This window comes from Zootoca vivipara, chromosome 12 (genome assembly GCF_963506605.1).
Source record: "Zootoca vivipara chromosome 12, rZooViv1.1, whole genome shotgun sequence".
Classification (NCBI taxonomy): Eukaryota; Metazoa; Chordata; class Lepidosauria; order Squamata; family Lacertidae; genus Zootoca; species Zootoca vivipara.
Window position 1 is genome coordinate 38045177 of NC_083287.1, and position 25031 is coordinate 38070207.

A 25031-nucleotide genomic window follows, 5' to 3' on the forward strand; every position below is an offset into this window, starting at 1 on the left:
ACGGGGGCTCACGAAAGCCTATACACCTGACACCCTAGAACAAGGTGTTATAAAGCCTAACACCTGACACCCTAGAACATGACTGATGGAGTTGGGCCACAATTTGTGCAAGCCAGTCCAAAGACAACTACGTTATACCAAAGTTCTATCTAATTCAGCACTGTCTACTCTGACTGGCAGCAGCTCTTCAGGATTCTCAGGCAGAGGTCAGACTTTCCCATAGCCTTCTACCTGCTCCTTTTTGCTGCAGGTGTCAGGATTGACCCTGGGACCTTCTGTATCCAAAGTTGAGTTATTGGTCCCATTCCCTGTCTTAAATCCCTTTTAGAAACTGGTAAAAGAAGGTGGTTGGGGTTAAGGAACACTGAAATGAATGAGAGCAATGTTTAACGACTGAATTCATGCCTTTTGATAAGTGGAAAAGGAAGGAAGAAAATAGTTCATCAAGCAACTAGACCAGGGGTGGCCACCTCCCAAGAGACTCTGATCTACTCACAGAGTTTAGAACTGGGAGTGATCTACCCCCTTTTGGGGGGTTCAGGTCAAAGCTGTTGAGTTTTTTTTAAGGAAGGGAAGCCCTGTTTTGGGGGGGTTAGGTCAAACTTGTTGAGCTTCTTTTAGGAGGGAGGCCCATTTTTGTTTAGGGCTTCAGGTCATAGTTCAGCTTTTTTTAGGGAGGAGGAAAATTTTGGGTGAGCTTTTTTTAGGGGTGCCAGTGATCTAGCAGTGATCTACCACAGACATCCAGTGATCTACTGGTAGATCACAACCTACCTGTTGGACGTGCCTGAACTAGACTATATATTCAGTAGTGTAACAGGCAGAAGTAACTGGGAGTAAATTATCACAACAGTTTTTTGGTTTAATCTACCATAAGGAATTTACAACACGGCTTTTATTTTTAAAAGGCCATTTTGATTTGAAGAGAAAACTCACCATTAGTGAAGAGAGGTTCTGGAAGCTTTCTGAAGAAAGATTTCAGTAAACTACTTATGACATTCAAGTCTCTCCATTTCTAAGAATTTAGAAACAAGAGCATTCTCGTTAGCCTATAGTTAACTGAAAACTTTATAGAAGCAGAAATACACATGGCATCACTCACATCATCTTGAACGTCGATGTCAGTCATCCCTTTGTTGAGCTCTTCTTGCATGCTTGAGATAGCCGCATTATTTCCAGGAACCCTATAAATACCGGTATACTCAAGGCCTCTCTCTTCAACAAGTTTGCAGCATATATCAACTATTAGTGGAATATACTGAAAAATCAAAGAGAGAGAGAGAGAGAGAGAGAGAGAGAGAGAGAGAGAGAGAGAGAGAGAGAGAGAGAGAGTTACTTCTTCCCCATGTTTTGTGAACACAAGACATATTTTCAAAGCAAAATGTAAATGTGTGATCTTTAACTCAGACCTTGTTGCTCTGAGCAGGGGGACAGTCATCTAGCCTGACCCCAAAAGTCCCAGCAGCAGATGGCTTCTTCTCAAAGGTTTTTCTCATGATACTGGGAATGTTTCGCCATGTACCTTTTGGTGGGCTCGTCTCACCTTTTTTGTAATGGAACAAAAGCAACACAGAAAACAGTTTTTTTAAAAAAGAACGTACCATGATCTAATTGAGGATGACTCCAAATAAGTTCTTAAAAAAATAGTAACAACTTTCTTGGTAGAACTATCAGAATAAGCAGTAAGACCATATACACAGGAAACCTACACAGATCCAGCAACCACCGCAAACATTATCGTTCTGTGTTACCTGTATTTTCTCCATTATTATTATTATTATTATTATTAACATATAAAACACACTACCTTATATTCATAGCATAAAACATACCTACATTACTCTATATAATACCTACCTATACTATACATATCAACATACCTACACACCCACCCCACACAGACACCCACCAAGTGCCTTGACTTCCAGTCGTTCTTGTTACGCTACTTTATTTTTCCAACTAGCTTAAATGCATTTCATTATTTCTTTAACCTCTTCTTCTATCTTGACTTTACTCTCCTTTCACTCTAATCATTTTACGGACTCACTCAATATCTGTCAGAAATTCTACTTTTTCCACATAAATTTTGATGTATTTGTTAAAGATAGCCCACTCCTTATTCACTTTTTGTACCATATCTCCTCTTATCCTCCCTGTTAGTTCGGCAATATGGAAGTATTTCATCATTTTAGATAGACATTTTAGATTAGTTGGGATGCTGCTGCTTTTCTAGTTTTTGGTGATCAATAACCTTGCCGCCATAGTCGCATACATAAATATTGGTCTGACCGTTCTTTTTATTTCCTCGACATGATACCTAGGAGAAAGGATTCTGGGTTTTTTTCAAATGTAAATCTAAACATCTTTTTCAATTCGTTATAGATATTTTCCCCAAATCCCACTATCTCTTTCAACTCCCCCACATGTGTAGAAAAGTTCCTGCCCCATTGTTGCATCTCCAACAGACATCACTACAGTTTTTATACATTTTTGCCAGTCTGACCCGGGTCAGGTACCACCTGTATTGCATTTTCATTACATTCTCTCTTAAATTATTTGTTGATGTTTAGTCATTTAGTTGTGTCCGACTCTTCGTGACCCCATGGGCCATAGCACGCCAGGCACTTCTGCCTTCTCTTAAATTATAGCATGCCGTAAATTTGATATCTATTTTCAACAGCCGTTCCCATTTGGCTCATCATAATATTTTCCCCTAAACCCTGGGCCCACTTTACCATCACTGTCTTCACTTGCTCCTCCTTTACCTCCCATTCTAGGAGCAAATTGTATAATTTGGAAATATGTCTACTTTTAGATTAGATTAAGTACTCATCTAGTCTTGAAATTTCTTTCTCAAATCCTTTTTGTTTATCTTTTGCCAATCTCTGATTAATTTGAAAATATTGCAGCCAATCGTTCAAATATTTTTTTAACTTCCTTATATTTTTTCATTTTAAGTTTGTTATTTTCCACTTCCATTAATACCTTATATGTTGCCCAATTGTTATTCATATTCTTTTTCTTTACGGTCATGATTTCTAAGGGTGAGGTACACCAAGGTGTTTTGGGTTCTAGGATCCCTTTATATTTCATCCATATTTTATACAGTGATTTCCTTATAATATGGTCCATAAAACCCTTCTGGACTCTCAACTTTTCATCTATTAGGTATGCATGCCATTCAAATCGATTGCCTACTCCCTCCAGATGTAACACATCAGTATCCTTTAACTTAATCCACTCCCTTAACCAGGTCAGACCTGCTGCAGCATGATATAATTCCAGCTCAGGTAGGTCAAATTCTCCTCTCTTTCTCCAATCAATAAGTAATTAATATTTTATTCTAGGTTTTTCCCCATTCCATACTGGTATGGAACTGGTATTTATCTCTTTTTCTTATCAAATGAAGATGGAATCTCTCTCAGAATTATGATCTCCTTCCGATTCACTACTAGCTTTTTCTTTCCCTTTGTTTGTAGTATTTTATCTTTTATCCAATTTGATGTGAATGTGATTAGGCAATCCCCCAGCCATTCATTCTCTCTCGCTTTCCTGGAGTTTACTCTAAATATTCTTTCCATATGATTTAATAGTTCTTCTTCTTGTATCTCTAGCAACAGCGCTAATTCTCCTATTAATTTTCTTTGGATATTTTCCCCCTCCTCCTCAGGTAGGCCCCTGAATCTGAGTGTTTTTTCCTTACTGTGCATTTGTAATATTGACAGGGCATCCCATGTGGCTTCTTGATTAATTTTATACTCCTCCAATTCTTTTTTTCCCCCTCCTTCTTAAATTCTTTCCCAGTTTCTTTCTGCTCTGTATTTTCTTACAGTACTGACAACCCACTTCTGGCTTCCAAACCACCTCCTAACATTTCCCAATTAATAACAAGAAGCAAGATTCCAACACAGCAAGAAATTCATTTGGAAGTAGCCCTGCCTAAAAAATGTTAAGAAACAGCTTCCATTACTTCACCAACCAGTTAAATACATTATGCCATCAAATACAATTACTTGAGAAAATCTTTGTGATCTCAAATGAATTTGCATAGGGGAAAAAATGACCTTGTAGTAAAGTAAATGAATACTTCTGACCACCTTCTGTGATGTCATGGTCTTTGTGTAAAAGCATACCTACACTTTGGTCTAGTATTGTTGAATACATTTCAATGGTTACTATCTAAAGTTGCATGATGCATACATAGAAAAACAGCTTTGATCCATGCGGGTTACATATGCTCATCAATTTTAAAAACTTTACCTGCTGATTTGAGGCAAAGCAGAAAACCTTCGATAGTAATTAAGGGTAATTGATCTTATTATTGTAAAATTAATTCAGTACTTTTACTGCCTGAACTCACATACATACTCTGCACTTGATCACTGACATATTACATTTTATGTAAATGAGGAAAGGGAGTGATTAATTTTAAGAATCATAATGCCAGCAAAGTCTTCTATTAACAAGGTCTGCAACAATACTTGACTGCAATGAATAACAAAACTATTTTTTTCAACAACAAGAGTGCTAAGCTTCTTCATTATTCTATAGCAAAACCCAAATCCCCCAACAAAGAAAGTGACTGAGAAAAATAAAATATAACAACGCTATTGAGGATGAAGGGGATACACAGTAAAGTATATTTTTAAGAAGACTGAAACCAACAATTCTAAACAGTTTGTGAACTAAAGATTCCTGAAATTAAACATGCATGGTTTTTGGTTTTTGTACTGTGCTATCCAGCACATCAAGTTGTGCACCTAACCAAGATGCAGCACTTCAGGTCTCAAGTCTCCCTATTACTGGTGAGCAAGAAAAGTTTGCAGCACAGGACGGGCTTCCTTATTATTGGCTATATGGAGGGAGTGCCTTGGACACTCGTGTTTTAAGAGTCCATGAAACTCCTACAAGCGCCCAATGACTAAAAGTCATTTCCTATGTGTTACCATCCTCTTTCTTCTGGTGTAAATCTGGAAGAGCTGAAACTAGTAATGATATTGATATGCATTAACCTTTAGCAAGGAATTTCCTTTCCGATTCTTCCTTGGGAGAATGAGGACTCTGAGTTCTTTGCTCAGTTTTAGAACCAAGAAGTGTCTGCCTTATACTCAGGGTCTGACGAGGTGTTTTGGGAGATGGCTCAGTTTTGCCGCTTGAAGCACTGAAAAAATAAATTATATTATTCATAAGCAGAGGACCAATGTTTCAGATCAAATGAGCTCTTAGACTGCAACATGACTGCTTACCTCATCATTGTGTTGTATTCTTTAAGTCTCCCCCTAATTAGGTCCCTGCTTGTGACCCCTGCATTCTGTAAAATGAATTGAGAAATATTGTTCAGACCCTGCTTTAAATAACTGAGTTTATCTAGCCACATTCAGGAGACAGTAAGCCATAAGAAAGACAAAGTAGGATAACTATAAGCTCAGAGATGTGCAAGCTTCTTGTACCCATACACATCCCCTTCCTGCAAGCAGGGAAACACACCAGGAACGTTAGCTGACCATTGCTACATCCAAACTCAGAAACCACAGCTAATGGCGTCCCAAGAAACTATGATAGATAACCATGGTTTAAACCTTACTTCTGAATTCTGGCTTGTTTCGTTCATTAAGCCACACAGGCATTGCAACAGCTGTGGAAAACGGCAACACCTTCTCGTCATGCTCTTATGACAAATCCTCTCCGGGAACAATCATAGTATTCCAAGAAACAGAACAGCTTGAAACTGTGACTAATACCTGTGTAAAAGATCTCCAACTATTCATATTCACATCTGCCCACCAGTGTGTGTGTGTGTGTGTGTGTGTGTGTGTGTGTGTGTTTAAGCGCACCATTCTTATAAATCTATTCCACATAAAACACATTATCTGCAGATTCACATTCAATGCAGTCCACTTTTACCAGACTCTCTTCCTGGCTGCTATTAACAACTGATAGTGTCAGAAGTCGCCTCAATGTCCATGAGTAATGGATGCACAACAGTGCAATCCTATGCATGTCTACTCAGAAGTAAAGCCTGCTTAAGTTTAATGGGAGTTACTTCCAGGTAAATGTACTAAGATTGCTAGTCTGAGAGGAGTTATGTTAGGACTCTGCACCCTGATTTCTGTTACAATTTTAAAATATTTAAACCTCAGTATTGGGTGGCATTTTCAGATGTGCAAAAGGTATGGGTGATAGCCAATTAAATTTAAGTTTTATAGCAACAGGGGACTTCATATGGAACATTAGATCATTAAATAGAAATTCATACCGTCTATGATTAATCATTCACCATTAGAAGTTACATACACCAAAAATGATTTATAAGAACAGGAAGGAAAAGCACTAATTAGCACAAATTCATTAAAAAAAAACCTGCAATCTATACATACATATCTTGGAGTCCCACTTAATTCAGTGGGACTTACTTCTGAGTAGATATTCATAGACTTGCACTGTAAATGTAGTTTAGGTACAACCGAAAAAGCAGTTTTAATTAACAGTTAGATAAGCTTCAGTAAAAGTAACTGGGCCTACTTTTTAACCAGTCTAAAGAAGTTAAATAATTTCAATTTTCTTAAAACCACTTCCCTTGGCAAATGATGTTGTTGTTAAAGAGGTCAAACAAAACAGTTTACTAGAGCTTATTTATTTATATCCCACCTCTCCTCAAAAGATTTCAAGGTGGAGGAATACATCATACACTATCCATGTTATCCTCACAACAACTTTGTGAGGCAAGGTAGGCTGAGAGGTGTTGATTGACCCAAAGTCACCCAGAGCTTCTTAGCCGAACTTAGGAACCACACAGCACAACTCTATGCAATTTTACTCAAAAGTAAGTCTCAGTGTGTTTACTTCCTGGTAAATGTGCACAGAACATCTTCCTTAAGACAGTTATCTTACTTGAATAATATGTGCAAATTTTCATTAGTAGTTAAAAAAGGAAGTTCAACTGTTTTCTCTACTTTCTAGTTCAAAATATTCTAATTAAGACTCTGACCCTGGCACTCATCTGTAAGTCAAGGTCAAGGAACATGTGGCACTCCGTATGTCGATGGATTCCATCAGCCCTAGACAGTAAATTAAATAAAATAAAAGGGCACACTCTACTCATGTAAAAACACGCTGATTCCTGGACCATCCACGGGCCAGATTTAGGCGGCGATTGGGCCGGATCCTGCCCTCAGTTTGCCTACCCATGGTCTACCTACTAACCACTAATAAAACTAGTTAAGCTGCTTTTCATGATGCAGTTGTAATTGTCAACCACCCTGGGATCTTCAGATGAAAGGTGGTATACAAATCTAATAAGTAATAAATAATAATAAATTCAATTCAGCTACATGCAAAACAGTTGGGCTACTGCCCATCATTGAAAGAGAAAGTGCATAGCATTAAGATTAAAAAACCTATGCATGCCGTCAAACTTTAATTATAATTCAGTAAACACCAGCTTCTTTCAGTTCAGTAGAATGTCACCATATTCATTGGGACTAGTTGTGTGTCCTTTGACAAAGTATAGAACAGACAACAGAGGGGAGAAATAAAGACTTAACAAGCACACCACCTCATCGTTTAAGTTGCCATTTTCTTGTATAGCCTTAATCCATGCTAGCATGTCATCTCTGTCTTCAGCCTGAAACAGGTATTCGCAGTCTGATGTGGTGAGCCGAAATACATGCTTCCTTTTTGTATCACTGTACGAAATGTCTATCAAACAAGCATTGATGCTGATGGGCTGCAACTCCTCAGAGGACAGAGTTTGATCTTTTTTATCCTTGTACAAGTATAAAGAGCAACCTTTCAGGGCCACGTGCATCTGCTTCCATGGTCGGATGCTCCCACTAACTCTCTGGAAAACATGAACCAGCAGTATTATTGAATAAAGTAAAATGGACAGGCAAGATGCTTTACAGAAAACAAAGAACTTAAGTCCAAATTCAACAGCAGAAGAGAAAAGAGAGGAAGAAGCAACCTCTCACAAGCCTCTTAGGCATTAACATTTGAAAAGCTATTCTAAACAAATGACTCATACAGAAGAATCATACAGCATAAAGAATCATACAGCAGAATCATACAGCAGTGATTCTCAAACTTCCTACTCCTGACCACTTGAAAACTGCTGAGGGTCCTGGCGAACCACTTAATGATTTTTCTGCCCCTTTAGAAATTGTAATGTGCTGCGCTAGATGCTGTATGATTTTAATCGTATTTTTAATGGTTCTTTTATTTCTCATACTGTATTTTATTGGATTACAATTCATATGTGATAGAACTTTAATGGTAATACAATCAAATATACTATAAGAATTTAAAAACCATTAAAATGTGAATAAAAATCAATATGAATATTTAATGTTGACATGTGGTGGGCCACCTGAATGAAACTCACAGACCACTGGTGGTCCACAGACCGAATTTGGGTACCCCTGTTGTACAGAATACTGTAACATGTGCAAAAATAAATAAGTAGACATTTATGCAACCACACTATTTTCTGACAGATTCACTGACAGGCTGCTGCTTAAATACTTCCCTAGCCAACATGACCGTTTCCTTGCAGATGTATGAAGGAGTGCAAAATATACAAGCATTACTTTTACTGACATCACTTTTGGACATTTTATTTCCGGACTTAAAACTCTGGCTAATTCAGTACTGCTGGCAGCCTGGAGAATCAGCAATGTGTTCTCACTATGGAGCATAGAGAACCTGACATGCAAAAGGATTCCCCTAATTTCATTAATGTGCCCTAGGTTCACTCTAATTGCCAGAGGAACAGAACACTGCTGCAAGTGTATCATCAAGTCTGCATGCTTCAATCATATTTGGAAATACAGTCTCAAATACATCCTGATAGCTGCTGGGAACGTTTGAAGAGCTGTTGAAAGAAAAGCAAACAAGTATCTAGCCTTCTCGGCTTGCAATGAAAAACCTGCAAACACATGAGTAGTTTCAACAACATACGGACAAGAAGGCATCTAAATAATTAGCTACACAATTTGTATTTACTATTAGCTGTATGTTAGGGGGAAGCAGTACCTTTCCCTTCTCTGTGCCTAGCTGTCGAAAATGAAGGCATCCTTCCTTGGAGACATCACCGATGACCTCTGAAGAAGAAGCTTTTCTGGACCCTGAGTTTTCTGAAGATGTTTGGCTGTCTGGGGCCTAAAGAAAACACCATACTGCATCAACTTTGTAAAGAAACATAGTATGATCAACCACCTCTGTACTCACTGGAGCAATACCTCTTCTTTCTTTTTTGGGCAGGAAGGTGGATGCAAGGAGAAAGCAGGGACAGGCAGCTAACATCAGCTGCACAGTACAATTATTCAGCAGCTTGTTGCTGCTAGTCTCTGCATGCCCCCATTTTGCCTACTATCTTCAAGAGGGACAGATGGGGACAAAGCATAACCAATCACTGGCAAGCCCCACTGTGTCCCTAGACCGGGATCAGCAAACTTTTTCAGCAGGGGGCCAATCTACTGTCCCTCAGACCTCGTAGGGGGCCGGACTATTTACTGGAGGAAGAAAAAAAATGATGCAAGAGCACTACGAGCCCCAGTGGCTGCTTACCTGTGTCTTGCGAGTGGCAGGGGCTGGTGGTGGCGGGGGGATGATGAGCAGCACGCAAAAGGGCTCCAGAGAGGGGCTGCTTAAAATGGCGGCCGCTCAAGCGCTGCTGCTGCTGGCACCAACAAAGCCCAGCTCCCTTCCTCCTCTAGGCATAGCAGGGAGAAGCCAGGAGGAGGGAGGGAGGAGGTGCCGCCGCTGTGTGAGGGAGAGGGAAAGAACGTGTGCGCTGGAGATCCAGGTGACAATTCCCGGACCATCCACAGGTCAGATCCAGAAGGCAATTGGGCCTGATCCGGCCCGCAGGCCTTAGTTTGCCTACCCATGCCCTAGCCTAGACCAATCCTAGCTCACTTGTATCATACATATAGGTGGCTGCAGTGCTTAAGCTGGCTGCACACATGATTTGGATACTGTGTCATTGCACCATATATCATCCAGATATATAGGAACGTAGGAAATTGCTTTAAACTTAGGTCAGAATATTTATTCATCTGGTACAGTTTTGTCTACAGCACTCCAGAGTTACAGGAAGACAAAAGAGCTTTCCATCAACTACCACCTGGTCCTTATAACTTGCAATAACAGTGATGAAACCTGGATACTTTATGCATGCAATGCATTGGCTCTGCCCCCAATAGAAGGTCTCTGCAAGGTATCAGTATCCAAAAATTCAATGTAGTAAAGCAATTCCCTTAATAAAGCCTATATCATCACAAACTTTTGTTCACCATAATGTTTAAACATGCACCACCATCACTGGGCACTCTTATTTTCTAACAATGTTCTTGAATAAAGAGCTACTGACCTTAATTCCCTTTAAGCTAGATACATGCTTTATGGACCTGTAGATGGAGAGTAGATATTAGTGTCAACATATCTGAATGCACACTTGGATATAGCATTCACAGACGCACTTAAGTACAGTGGTACCTCGACTTACTAAGGCGATCCGTTCCGCGACGCTCTTCGTAATTCGAAGTCTTCGGTTGTCAAAGCGCCCATTTTGCGCATGCGTGAAGCACGATTTTGCGCTTCTGCGCATGCGCCGGCCGCGCGCGTTGCTTCTGCACAGGCGCAGAACGTGTGCGCAGCAAAAAGACTTCTGGGTTTGCCGACTTCGGAAGTCGAAACCTTCGGAAGTCAAGCCATTCGAGGTACCACTGTATTTTTATTCAGAACTTACATTTTTCCTTCTCGATAGTCATCCAGTCCTTCATCATAAGATTTGGACCTTTCACTTTTTGCAGGGAACTGACCATCCAGAACACTAGTCCTGATAGATTCTGTAGTCAAAACAAATGCATTTCAATTTATTTAAAAAGCAAACAAACACCACCACCACATTTCATCAATGGATTAGCTAAAGAAGTCTTGACAGCTGTGACTTACCATGGTCATGGGATAGTTGGCGCCGAAAAGGGACAAGAGAGGTAGGGCTAGGAGGAACTGTAGCAATGGTGGGAGCTCGTGAGGCAGATGCTGAAATAACAGCAGAAGCCGGAATGTGGGCGATATCATGGTCAGTACTGGGACTAGCTGGCTCATCTACAAGGCAATACACAACAAATTACTAAACCTTAAAAAGTGTCAATTAATTGGCCCAACTTGGTATAATTAGGTGTGGTATGGTGCCCCTGTGCCCTTACCAGAGATACCAGCACGACACCTCTGTGGCACATACATTCTAATGCCGTTCCAGGAGAGAAATGATTAAAAATAGTTTGCTGCACTTTTGAAGGGGGGGGGACATTCGTGTGGGGAAAAAACAAATTAATTAAAGAATTTGTTGTTGTTGTTTAGTCGTTTAGTCGTGTCCGACTCTTCGTAACCCCATGGACCAGAGCACACCATACATACAATCTAATTCACATTATTAATGAGATAACTGAATGAAAGGCAAATATAAGATTGTTACATTTACAACACAGCTGGAAAAAAGAAATGTTAAACTGAACAAAAAATGTACTATTGCAGTATTTAGTTTCTTCATGAAATACATTTTTCACAAGACCGTATATAAATCTAACTACAAGCTTGTCAATACAACAAATCTTTTTTAAAAAATCTATCAAGTGTCTGACTGCTGTCATTTAAATGAGACTTCAATTAAAATAAACTGGAAATAAGCAAAACAAACTACTTGAAAGTTACGCATAAATAATCAAAACACACATTATAATTCATCTCCAGGCAAAGAAGGGAAATTTTGTTATTTTCACAGAAAGCCTATGCCACTAGCACATATGCGCTAACACAAGCACACCCAATGATTTTGTTAAAATAATCAGTTCAGATTCTAGTATGTCAAAAGTTGCTACTGCTACATACCAATTATCACTTCCAGTAATTGCTGATATAAGTTATCACAGTCTGTACATATCCAGCACCTTGTAGTTTCTAGTGCCACAAGAGTCATCCTGCAGCAGTCAAAAAAGCCTAAAGATCTTGAGATTCTCAGATTTGCAAAGATGCAGACCAGGCACGTATTCTAGAAGATAATATTAAGCCTGATCTATGAAATTCTAGAAATAAAAGGATAAGCCGTTTTCCTAAACTTTCAATATACAGGACAAAACTGTACAGCAATCCAGAGCATGAGCATGTTGCACTCTGATCATTAATATGTATTGATTCTAGGTGCTATGCATTTTAATACGCTGTGCTTCTGAAAGGCCCATTGAAATAGGCAAGCCTTCGCAAACAGAGGTTTATTCTTTTATTTGAATGAACACATCAGCACGTACTGCATTGTGTTTTCAAAGCGTAATTGATGGCTCTGCTGTAAGGAGGCAGTGCCTGTAGCATCCAAGTTTGGTAGTACATGCACATACAAGCACACATACTTATTCAAAATAATAGTAACAACATTTTCAAGAATAGAAAGACTTAACTAATTCTCTGACAACCCCCCTTTAAAACACTGAGACCATTGCGGCAAGAGCTTATAGATGGGAGCATGGCGTGACAATCCAGACTAAACACACACAAACACTTCACAACTAAATATGTCACAACTAAATATGAATATTCTTCCTAATGATTAGAAAACTAGACACTTTAAAAGAAGCTGAATACTTAGCTTGCATTCATACAACTCTCACTTATTAACAATGATTTTATTTCTGAATAATTATTAAAAGCAGGTCTTGAAAACAAGATGCATTGTAGCATACATCCATACTACTACTACTACTACTACTACTACTACTACTACTAATAATAATAATAATAATAATATGTTGCCTATCTCGTTGTCCCAGCTACTCTGGGTGGCTCCCAACAAAGTATTAAAAACACAAGTAAATATAAATTTCCCTATATAAGGTTGCCTTCACATGTCTTCAAATGTCAAATAGTTGTTTATTTCCTTGACATCTGATAATAATAAGAATAATTTTATTATTATCCAAGTAAACACATTCTCCTCATTAGCTGCTGTTTTAAAAAAAAGCTTTTTGAAGAGCTGTATTTGCAGCTGTTTGGGTGCCCCAGACTCCAACCAGAGTAAAAACCATTTCCTCTCGTACCCAAGAATTAAGGTAATGTGTGTCTAAGAAACAACATGATTTCCCAGAGTACATGACATTTATCCTACAAAAAAGAGCTTGTGAATCCCTGAAGAATTTGGAGCGGTTATGTCAAGCTTGAATAAATGTCATGCTATTAAAATATCAAGCATTCATTTTACACTGAGCCAACTTCCTATAAACAATTTCAATGCATTTTTTCACATGCTGTTACTAGTCAGACAACTGTAAAATCACACACATGCAACCTCTCCCCTCTACTTTTTAATAGGAAGGAAAAGATTCACAGTGTAGATTCATGATTCACAAAATCATGAATTTGCACTGTCAGGCAGGACAATATATGGTGCAGTCAGCTGATATGCACAATCTTGACAGAAAACACTGCCCATTTGTTCAGGGTGTATCACAGCACGACTCCTGCAAAGGGCTTCACTGTGGCCAGTCTGTAAGGTAGTGTGAAGGATGTGAAGTCACAATAGAGGAATTGAAATTAGAATACAGTACAGTTTAGAAAGGTAAGTATGCTTCTGTTATTTTAATGGAATCCTCAAAACTTCCTAATAGTAAAAATGACAAATTTGCCTAGGCATAGCCTTCTAATTGACTCACACTAAATTTTGCTTGATGTATCTGAATGCAGTAAAATAGGATGCCAGAATCAATTTTGTTTTGGTACTTGAGTAATATTCCAATAAGCTACATAATACACAGCAGCAAACAGCTATTTCAGACTGTCTGCAGCAATATCAACAGTGCAAAGACACAAACATAAAAAACAAACTTTCATATATTGTGGAGTAATAATCTTTCATACTACTGTCTTCAGTTTAACACCCATTCATAGCTAAGCCTCAACTCTGCAGAGCACCAATGTGAACTTCCTGCCAGATATGTGTTTTAGAGTTCAACATTATGGCCAGGATCCAAAGAACTGTGCAACTAGTTCTGAACATCCAAAGGCCTTTGATCTCCAGGTTCATGAATAGCAGCCATTCATACTGTATTGACAAACCATTCATGACACTTTAAGGAGTTTTCAAAGCAGTTTGCAATATGGCACAGAATGCTGCTATTTGGAAGGGGAGGGGGTGTCAGAATTTTTGAGCCCTATGAGCGTAGACTATAAAATTTTGAACATGAAGGCATTGCTACAACTCTTGAATACAGAATCATGGAATTGTAGAGTTTGAAGGGATCCCAAGGGTCATCTAGTCCAACCCCCCGCAATGCAGGAATCTCAACTAAATCATACTTGACAGATGACCATCCTCTGCTTAAAACCCCCCCAAGGTGCAAGTATCAGTCAGAAGTAATGTAAGAAATTACCTTAAGGTGATTGTTCCTGTTATCATTATTGTTGTATCTCCTTTCATGTGAGCCTCAAGACAATTTAAATGCATGCAAAAAAAGGCTTAAAAACAACACAAGTAAACATGCTGGAAAAACTTAACAAAACAGAAATGCCTTCAACTGTTTCTGCAAAGTACAAATAATGGGTGCCTGATGTATATCAGAGGGATTAAGTGTTCCATAAAACGGGGGCAGCCACACTGAAAGTCCTGCTCCAAGTTGCTGTGTAGTGGATTTCTGGTATTTTGGGTACTTCAAGGAGATATTCTGCTGCAGACTACAGTAACCTACTGTAAGTGGTATGGCAGTCTCTCAAGTAACTTGGTCTCAAGCTGTATAGGGCCTTCTATGTTAGTAGCAAAACCTTGAACTTCCCAATAGCAGGCAGGCAGATAACGCAAAGCCGGCAAACCATGTGTTATATGCTGGTGGCTGTCTGCTACCATAGGCAGTCTGTTCATCATATTCAGTATTAGATGCAGCCTCAATGATAGCCCCTGCATTAATCCAACCTTGAGGTTACCAACACATGGACGACTGTGATTCAGTGTTACAATCAAGCACAAAGTCTCATAATACCATTGGCATCTTAACAGTTCATTCAGGAGGAATTTAATATAGATAAATGAATGAAACCTGGTTCAGCAATAGGAGATATTTTTTATCTCACCCCAGAGGGACACTCCGTTGTCACCCGAGACAGATGGATGCTAACAGCCAACAATAACAACAGCAGGCCCAATCATTACCTGTTTACTTGGAAGTCAGTTCAACTGAACTGAACGGGAGTTACTCCAAAGTAAGTATGTTCAGAAATGCAACCTTATATTAATTATTAAACATCACAGAAATGTGAATGATTCATGGGAATTACGGTAGTTTACACTCAAACTTCGAACATTTGTTTTATTATTATTGAACAACCCTTTTTTAATATAGCAGGATCATATTGTATTTGAAAATATTCTTGCTGAAAATGCAAGAAGCAAAGTCGGTATCAAAAAGTTGTTATTGATATTATAAATAATTGCTTTAAAATTAGCAGGAACTTTTAGGGGTTATAAACAGCTGAAAACTCTAGAAATGGTAGCCAACTAAAACTGATTCAAGTACTATTTTCATCATATTAAAAAGGAGGAGGAGGAGGAGAGAAGAATCTTGGGCACCAGCCAATTCCATTAAAAATCAACATTCCAGGCATTTGACAGATTATGGCAAGCTGGTTGATGGCCTATTGGATGGGATGTTCTTGCGGCTGAAGCTTTTGTTACTTTTCTACTGGGTTTGTTTATGGGTTATTGGAATGGTTTTATTGAAATGTATTGTTTTATAAACTGTGTCTATTAGCACCTGGCATCAATACTCCTCAGTACTTCTTCACTTGCAATGGGTGCGTGGCAAGTTTGCATCTTCAGACCCTTCAGCCCTGATGACATCATGGAGACATGTCTTGGACTACAGTAGGTAGATGGCAATGGCATGCTGTGTTTACCACCTGGTTCTAAGGCACTCCAGAGCTCCAGTTTGATTTAGGCTAAAGGGGGGGGGATGAGCAACCTCTGCTGATCTCTCACCCCAAAGCCACTTTGGGGTTTCTTCTGGGCTAAAAACTTCAGCCACCCAAATTTCAAAACCTTGCTTCCCAAAGATGGTATTTGATATCAGGAATTTTTCTTGCAGCTGTTCTTGGAATATTTTAAAAATCCATGGGAACTATATTCTTGGAATATTTTAAAAATCCACGGGAACTACTTCTCCCCATGAACCCTTTCACCAAGGATGATGTGAGGATCTGATGGAGTGCCTACAACCAGCCAATAGATTTTTTTGGGGGGGGGGAGTGGTGCTGCTAGCAGAACTCTCTAACATTTGTTTAATCCATTACAAGCCAAACCCAAACTCTAAATGAAGTTTGTGGTTTGCCTCATAAAGGAGTCAAGTTGTTTCCCCAATTTGGATCTGCAGTGATATCACTAATTGGAAGTAAAAGAGATTCACATTCGTACGATGAAACCACAATGCCAAGCTGCTGCCACCTTTCCAAAGGGCATACTACTGGTCCTCTTGAAGAGAACATTAAATCTTTCAATCCTTATTTCTTTTTACCTCTCAGCTACAGGGATTGCATTTCCCCCCTTAGAGGCCACAACTTCGTGGCAAAACTATGGTTTGTTTTTTGGCTTACTAGCCATTTAAATATGTTGTTGACATCTTTTCAGAAAGCCCTAGTGACACACACACACACACACACACACACACACACATTAACAGCAGCACAGTGGCTAAGAGGCTGAGCTGAGATGCAATGACAGAATGCCTGGATCAAATCAGGGCTGCTCTAAGGCAAGGCTGGATGGCGCAATGCGGCAGGGGGGCGCCGCAGTGCGCCCGCCAGACAGCCGCGCTCGGAAGGGGGGGCGCCGGAGGGATAGTTCGCACCACGGCGCCAGGGCACCAGATATTCTAAGACGGGCCTGAATCAAATTATCACATCTGCCATGAATTTGGGGTAGGCTTAGAGACCTTCTCTCACCTTCAGCACAGAATCTGTAATACTGGAAATTTTTTACCTTTTTAAATTAAATGTGCTGAGAAATTAATCAGTACTACCTTTGTAACTTTTTAGTCAATCAAAATTTGTTTGTTGCAATGTAAACACTACTGAGTTCATTTTTACAAATCGTTTTGTGCACTCAAAAGCTGCTATTCATATTCTTATTAGTTTGGCTGCAACATTTAGTCAATCCATTGGCCAAATGAATCAATTAAAATATTTGGGTCAGCAGATGTTTTAAAGGAGATTCTTTAATGGTGCTTATCTTATGAAAACTGCAGATGGCAAGCACCATCTTCTACACTTTCTCCTCTATCTGAGAGAATGGGAAGTGACCATTCATGCATCAGCTGACAACAAAGAAAATAAACTTTTTTTCTCTTTAGAACTATTGCTTTTTCTCATGCACATAAATATGTAGATGGGGCATCATTGTTTTGTTTGTTATTATGCTATGTATTCTTGGGTATAGAACCCTGTCATATTCGGATTATATATATATATATATATATATATATATATATATATATATATATATATATAATATTTTTATTAGTATTTTCTCAAAAGTAACAAGAATATATAAGAAAAAGAAAAAGAAAAAAGACACATAGAATAAAAAGAAAAAAGAAAATATATACAGTAACAATTCTCATATCATCTCACATGGTATGATGGGACTTCCTCGGGCTTCCCTCCCTGTGGTTCTTTAACACATTTATAGTTAGCAAGTTCTAAATCATTTTCATCACCTTACCTAGCCATATTCGGATTAAAGGTGGTATATAAATTTAATAAACATAAAAATAATAATCAATTAAAACAACTATGGTGTATTTAATTAGGTGATAGTCTCAATTATATACTGTGATTCAATGAACCTTATTCATTATTCTATGCACTCCTGAGTCTTTGGGCTTCTCTTTCTTAAATTTATATGCCTGCCCACCTCTATCCCCAGTGCCACAAAACAAATCACTACTAAAGCTCAGGGAACTTATCAAAAACAGTTTATGGCATGGGAACTACTTTCCAAAGGAAAACTTTTTTAAAAAAAATCCCATTGAGGATGTCTAAGGGCTTAGCACATCTAAGTAGCTCCCTGGATCCAAACCAAACTAAATAGGACAAGTTAAACTAGCACTTACAGAAAGCTATTAAAATTCCTTTTTTTTAAATCATTAAGGCCTCCTAGAAATAAAATACATCACAGCAACGGGGTTTGGGTTGGTAGTAGAAATCAGGTCAGCAGTGACATGTTGTGTTGTGTCTTTACTGTATATTTAATTCTTCGCATACCCAAGACTTTGCAGAAGTTAATAGTGCTGACATAAAATGCACCTGGGGGGGGGATAGAGGTTAGAAAGAGGTTACTGCCTCTGAGGGGAAAACATGTACTGGGTGGAATTGGCCATCTAGCAGCTGAATGCCTGTACTCTGCTGTTCTAGCCATCTACTGTTTTCAGTATAAACTCTCCTACAATCTTAAGCAAGGATGGCTAACATGTCACCCTCATATACTGCTGGACCACAACTCCCATCGTCCCTGACCATTGGGCCTTGCTGGTTGGGCCAATACAATTTGGAGTCCAAAAATATCTAGAAGGCTCATGGGGCAAGCCTTCCCAGTAAAAACAAATAAATTGTATCTGATCTCAAAATGTCCACTTACCTATTCACCTAACACAAGTAAGAATGACCTCCATGTAATGCAGGCAAGGAAGCTCTTAGCATTTTGATAGGTTGTTCCCTCTTTCGTGCCATTCATATACCACAAGTAGGTCCAAAACATTATATAGGCTTTCTAAGTCTATTTGGGAAATTGCACAATTTCCCTCACTGCTGCTTGCTGGACATGGGTGCTGTGCGACGACTAAAACCTGACAATGAAACTTGAGTACAGTATTTTAGACAAAATTGCTCCCATGAACTTCAGTGGAAGAACAGCATATGTATTATGTCTGTCAACCAATTAAAGAACTGTTAGTCAACTAGCAATGTGAGTTTAAGTGAATTTATTCATTGATTAATTGATTAAATTGAAAACCCATCAATTTTCACCAGGCCTTTGTGGGTGGGGTAGTTGGTTGAATTTTGGTTTTTATTGTTATGGTTGCTTCTGCTGTAGTTCCATCTTCTCCTATTACCTGTTTCACTTTACGACTGGTTTTAATTTATACTATTATATCTTGCCCTGGTATTTCACTGTGATTAAAGTTAAAAATACTTTACTATTAATTTATAAAATGGGTGATAGCCAGTGTTAAATCATAGGCAGACCTACTGAGATCAACTGACTTAGGTCTTAGTCTGTTATCACCCCCCAAAAATCTTCATAAATATGTACCGTATGTGAGGAAAACTAATAGTTCTGAAGCCATAAGTATACTTACTGCATTATTAGACAATGCATGGATATCATATAAGACATTATCTTAGAAGAGGCATTCCCTGCTATGTATGTGAAATAAGGGGGGGATGCCTCTTAAGACTAATTACCATCTGCTGTTTTACAAACACCTGCATTAAATAGAGTAAGAATGTTAATTAGGGCAGCTATTTAAACAATTGAAAGGTTAACCAATTGATAGATTAAATACTGCGGTTCTAATATAAATTATTGCCATCTACTTTACTCTTCTTAATCTCTCCAGCAATGTCATGACTTAACTGACCTTCACATGTATCAGCAGCTACTGTCAGCTCTCTGTGCAACTATGCTGCAGCACACCTGTGCATTGAGATATTCTTAGGAAACCAACTTACAACTTGAGTTGAAGTATAACTGTCACTGCCACAGCCTCAAAAACCACATATGTAAGCATCTGAAAGCCTGATTAATGTTAATGGTGCACAATAATACTAACAACAACAACAACTTGTACTTCACCCCCACCCCTACCAATCCCACTTTCAAATTTATTCAGCATATTGCTATGACCTTCATTTGCCAGTTCCTCCATGGGGGCCTCTTTTATTACATAACAAGCACAATCTTCTTTTCCTTGCTTCCTAGGCTGCAAACTGACAAGCACACTACTCCCAGACCACAATTCTTCAATATCTTCTTGACCTCTATGTTCTTAATATACTGTCTGGTTTTCCCATTTCTGCTTTTTCGCCTTACAAATTACCTTATATATTTACTCTAGGGTTTTGAAGATATGTGCATATATACAAATTCAATTGTCTGCAAAAGATTGACAGCAATGACTGAGCTAAATAAGCAAGAGCCACACATGGCAATACAGGTTCATTCAAATTATTGCAGAATAAACCTTTAAAATCACTTGTAGCAGTGAGGGTGTATAGCAAAACTTTTAAAATTAAATATTAACTTCTTAAGCATTTATCATGTCACAAAAATGCCTACTACTGCTTTTATAGGTAAATACATATTATTGTAAATGCAACACAGAAAATTAAGCATGCTTATGTTCTGTTAACATCAGTGGGATTAAGGCCTCATCACTTACACCAAGTTGCATGGGAGCAACTTCCCCATGGCATTTCTGCACACAACTGTGATGTGTCTGTGGATATCGGAACCAGGAAAGTTCTAATGCCACAGGTTGCTCACATCCCTAGGAGAGGCAATGCCAATCAGGAGAAAATCTTTCCCCAGTCAAGTAGTTGCAATAACCACACATACACTGTAGTCACACTGGAAAACATTGCAGCAAAACAGCTCCGACACATGTAGCTGTGAAAGGGGCCTAGAAATACTGGAGCTGAACATTGTATTTTCTAGAGATTATACCCACAGAAATTATAAAACTCAAAAAAACCAACCAGAATGATGCATAATAATTAAATATATAAAATGATAAAACCAAGTGGCAGATCCAAAGCCATGTATTAGAAGTCAAGAGATGAAAACCAATGGTTAACTCACCTATGAATGGAATGCATGCCAAGGAATCACCAGGTGTGCTGGCGCTGGAAGCTTTCCTTTCCTCTATTATTTTTATATGGACCTCTCGACGTGCATCGTTGGGCAACCAACAAGTAGTCTCTGGGGCTGGCTCCTGATCATTTACTGCTAAGATGTAGGACTGATGCCGTAAAGGCTGTGGTGTCTGATGGCCAGAAGGAGACTTTTCTCGCAAGACAACTGCTTCTGTATCCTCATCTACAACATCCCTTGGCTGGCTCTCGGATTCTTTTATATTTTCCTTTTCAAACTCTTGAACCTTCTGTCTAATAGAGACATCCAAGTTAACAGAGGTAGTTAAATGCTCACTCATCTGTGGGACAAATTTGGCAGAAGCTAAACAGGTAGTAGGGGATAGAGTACTTGTGTCTATTTCCGTTTTGTGGCCTGGCACACTTTTTGCTTGTATCCTTGATTGTTGATTCAACAAACCACTGTTGTACACATGATTTAGTTCTCTTTGGTCTGCAGTAGTAACACTATCCAGGCTCTGATTAAGGGAAAGCGACGGTTTTGCTGCATAGGGTACAGAAGTCTTCAATGAGTTGCTTCTTGTGCTTCTAGCTATTGAATGAGATGATCTTTCCTGAAAAACGGTTGTAGGCTTTGACGTTCCACCAGAGGTTGGCAAATCTCTGGCAGGCTGCAGTGATTTTACATCAGGTGGAGCCTTCTGGAGCTGTGGGGTTGACCCTAAGGCTCTGCTGTTTATTCGTCTGCCATCTGAGCCATAAGCACCCGGAGCCACAGAAAAATTTGAACCTCGAAGAGACAAGTGAAATGCATGCTGCCGGGGTCTCTCATAAATACCTCGCCGATCATCTTGCTCAGTAAAGCCAGTCCACTTGTTAGTCTTTTTTCTATCTCTGTTTGAATCTGCAACAAGATTCTCAGTGTGAAAATTTTCTAATGTTTCACCCTGCTTTTCTAAATAGTCCCAAGACTGAGTCCTGTGATTCCGGGGGCTGACAGATGGTGAGGTTAGAGCATCTTGAGAGGCACTCCTTGGCCACTCCTTCAACAATATAGGATCTTCAAGTCTTTCCTGGGACACACTCCTTTGCCGTATCTGAAAGGACTGTGGGACCCTATCATGAGAAGTGCTTCTGCGTCGTACCTGTGAAACACTGCGGTTTGGTACCACTTGATTATAATCTGTTGTGTTCTGAGATGCTGCTCTTAAACTATCTAACCTTTCCTGTATGGTTCTGCAGCCATACATGTGCAAACGTCTGTTATCAATGTACTCTTTGTAGGTTTTGTAATTTTTCCAGTCTATGGTTTGGTGGGCATTTGGAGAAGTGTAGTGATTGGTAGTGACAGAGGGAGAACCTGCACTTTGAGTAGGAGATCTAGTATTTGGGATCACTTCTGGATGCCCTCCATAGCTTCCAGACTTGCTAGCTATTCCATTGGGGTCTATTGGCCTTGTGAGTGGCGTCTGAGGAAGTACAATGGCAGTGGGCATTGGAGAAGGTGGTGATGTGGTTCGTGCTTTTGTTTTTATAGTGGTTTGTTCCTTAAGACCATATCTTACTTCCTCTATCCGATGTGATGAACCAGTATGATTTATTCTACAGGATGACAAGTCTACAGCCTTCTCGGAAGGCACAACAACAGTTCTTACAGTCTCGTTGTTGCAAACACAGACAGCTGTGTTAGATTTTGCAATATCTGTTGGGGATGGAGGCACTTGTATTTCCATTCTGTAGGCCTTTTCTGGTTGTGCTGATGTCCGTACAGGTCTACTAGCTGGCTGCTTACCAAGTGAAGAGTCAGGAGGTGCTTTCTCAATATCTTGTGCCTCGACAGAAGGTGGAGATGCTAACCGAGGATAACATATTGGTGGTGGTTCAGGTATGTTGCGGGCATTACCACTGTAAGCTTCATTGCCTTTCAGGTAGGCATCTTGGGAATATGCCTATACAAAGAGGATTCAAAAAGAAATGAAATTACTAAAAATGTGAATGTGAAATCATCACCATGTTACAGGGAGATGAATCCAGTAGACAGCTAAATCCCTTGAAGGACAAGGGCTTCTCATATGAAACAGCTCTTTGCTAGAGGTAACTGTTCAAAGAACAAGAAGTGTCAAATGCCTTCATTATTACTCCCTGAGTATGAAAATATACAAAGTCTCCACAAAGTATTAAGCATGTTTTATGTAAGTCAAACAGCAAATCCCAGCAACTAAAGGCAGCTGATTAAGAGAACACAGAGATTTGTAAGCATAAACCCAAACCAAGTATTTCTGTTCATACACATCCTCAAACCCAGCTTCACAAATTCCTCCTTTTCATCTTTTTTTTATGCTGGAAGCTAAAATTATGCAGCAATCGACAGGTTAACTGAGGAATTCTTTTAGCCTCAGAAAATGTACAGCTCTTTGCCACATAGAGAAAACATGTAGCCTATGTAAATACTATTGCATTCAATACAGATTGCTTTTATAAAAGGTACAATTACTATATCTAATGGAAGTAGACAGTGGCAATGTCTTTGTTGGCAGCCAACGCCCACCCTCCTTCCAAATAATCTTACATGTTACTTATTCCATGAATTCCATACTACTCACAGCAGTGCCATTTTTTAACCCAAATACACCACCAACATACATGCTCGGGCAGCTATTTATAAGCACTTCCTTAGAGTGGAATGCAGGCTATCACAAGCCATATATTCTTTAGGTGCTTCACAATTTCCATCTTACCTTGCATTTTAAGAACCTGACTCCTAAGGAAAACATTTGCTTTACATATTACATGTTTCCCTTGCATCAAGACATTTCTGAAACCATCGTACAACTAACAGCACATTTGCAAGATCTGCCCGGAACATACAAATGCTATTATTTTAGACTTTGCCATCACTTCCTATAGTGGTAATATGAAATTAAAAGAGCTGACAGCACACAGCTTGCCAATGCACAAATCTTTCCCAGACATTTTTTTTTAACACAGCTTAGGTGTGGTATCATATTTCACTGTTTCCTGCTTAAATCATAACATGCTCCATTCAGCCAAATCAACATGCCCTGCCTTAGCATTAGACAGGTTGTGAAAGCCCAAATGCAGCCATAAACATTAGACTAAGAGCAAAGTGCTGAGGATGAGAAGGGCGAGGTGCTTAAAACACACGGCTGCAATAAATATCACTGACAGCATTAGTTAAGTGCAAACAAAATATTAAAAGCAAACTGGCAAGAAATAAACCAAGTAACTAACAAAAACACAGGCACACATTAAAAGGTAACAGAATCAATATTACAACTGAGATTCAGCTAACCAGCAGATCTAGCTTGCTTTCAGCAACTTGCAGGCTTTAACAGACCAGCATCTTGCAGATCTACCAAGAAACACATGCCTTACAAAAATCAGAGAAATGGCTACAGTACATTTCTTACCAGTGCTGTGACATCCTTTGAAAACTGCAGCTGGCAGAAAACAGGAAAACATAGTAAAAGCTGCTTATGGGTGTAAAGACAGAATTATGTGGTCATGTTGAAGCGGGATACACAGCAAGCTAAAAATACATCTACACCGATTTCTCTGGAAGATACCAAGAGAGGTAAAGGGCAGTGAAGCATAAACAATAACTTCAGCCTCCTTGTGAGCATGTCTGTCTCAGGCTTTTACCTGCTTCTTGCATTTATTCCCTAGCCTTCCAGAAAAAGAAAATACAGTTGTGCTGTGTTGCTTCAGTGCATCTTTTCTGCTGCAAACGGAGCCCTCTGGTTGTGCTACAAGGCGTCCCTTCTACTAGAGCAACATAACGGTCTTTCATCTCCCCTGAGCTGCTACCATCCCTGCTTCCAGATGACGAAACAAGGGTTTCATTATGCATTTAAAATCCATGCACCCCTTCCCCACATGCATCGGAACAGAACCACAAGCTGTCAGCTGACTGCAGCTGCTTTCATACTCTACGTCTGACATTAGAAGGATGATTTCAGAATAATCCTCAGAGAAAAACAGCCTCCCCATGTGATCGTTTTCATTTTGTATATCTTTGGCGTTTCTTCAATGAAAAACCAGAGACAGGCTGTGCTTCCAACTGCAAGGTGCATGCTAATACAGCTGTCTGATTTTTGCATGCTCTC

At 39.3% G+C, this 25031-nt stretch overlaps 1 protein-coding gene across 3 annotated transcripts in view; it reads right to left on the reverse strand.

Annotated features, from left to right (window-relative positions):
* Window positions 1–25031, reverse strand: part of ARHGAP21 (Rho GTPase activating protein 21) — a 112116-nt gene that overhangs the window by 15577 nt on the left and 71508 nt on the right. The window contains exons 7-19 of one of the 3 annotated variants that reach the window (XM_035129876.2): window positions 24336–24365; window positions 22697–22853; window positions 20894–21808; window positions 10954–11109; window positions 10748–10847; window positions 10370–10406; window positions 9031–9156; window positions 7556–7840; window positions 5247–5311; window positions 5013–5161; window positions 1410–1543; window positions 1103–1258; window positions 937–1015 (exon numbers count right to left, since the gene is read on the reverse strand). In XM_035129876.2, the coding sequence (XP_034985767.1) occupies window positions 937–1015; window positions 1103–1258; window positions 1410–1543; window positions 5013–5161; window positions 5247–5311; window positions 7556–7840; window positions 9031–9156; window positions 10370–10406; window positions 10748–10847; window positions 10954–11109; window positions 20894–21808; window positions 22697–22853; window positions 24336–24365 (2389 nt within the window). Of the gene's footprint in view, window positions 1–936; window positions 1016–1102; window positions 1259–1409; window positions 1544–5012; window positions 5162–5246; window positions 5312–7555; window positions 7841–9030; window positions 9157–10369; window positions 10407–10747; window positions 10848–10953; window positions 11110–20893; window positions 22854–24335; window positions 24366–25031 lie in introns of all 3 variants that reach the window. The other 2 variants (XM_035129873.2, XM_035129875.2) reach the window with 2 other exon arrangements.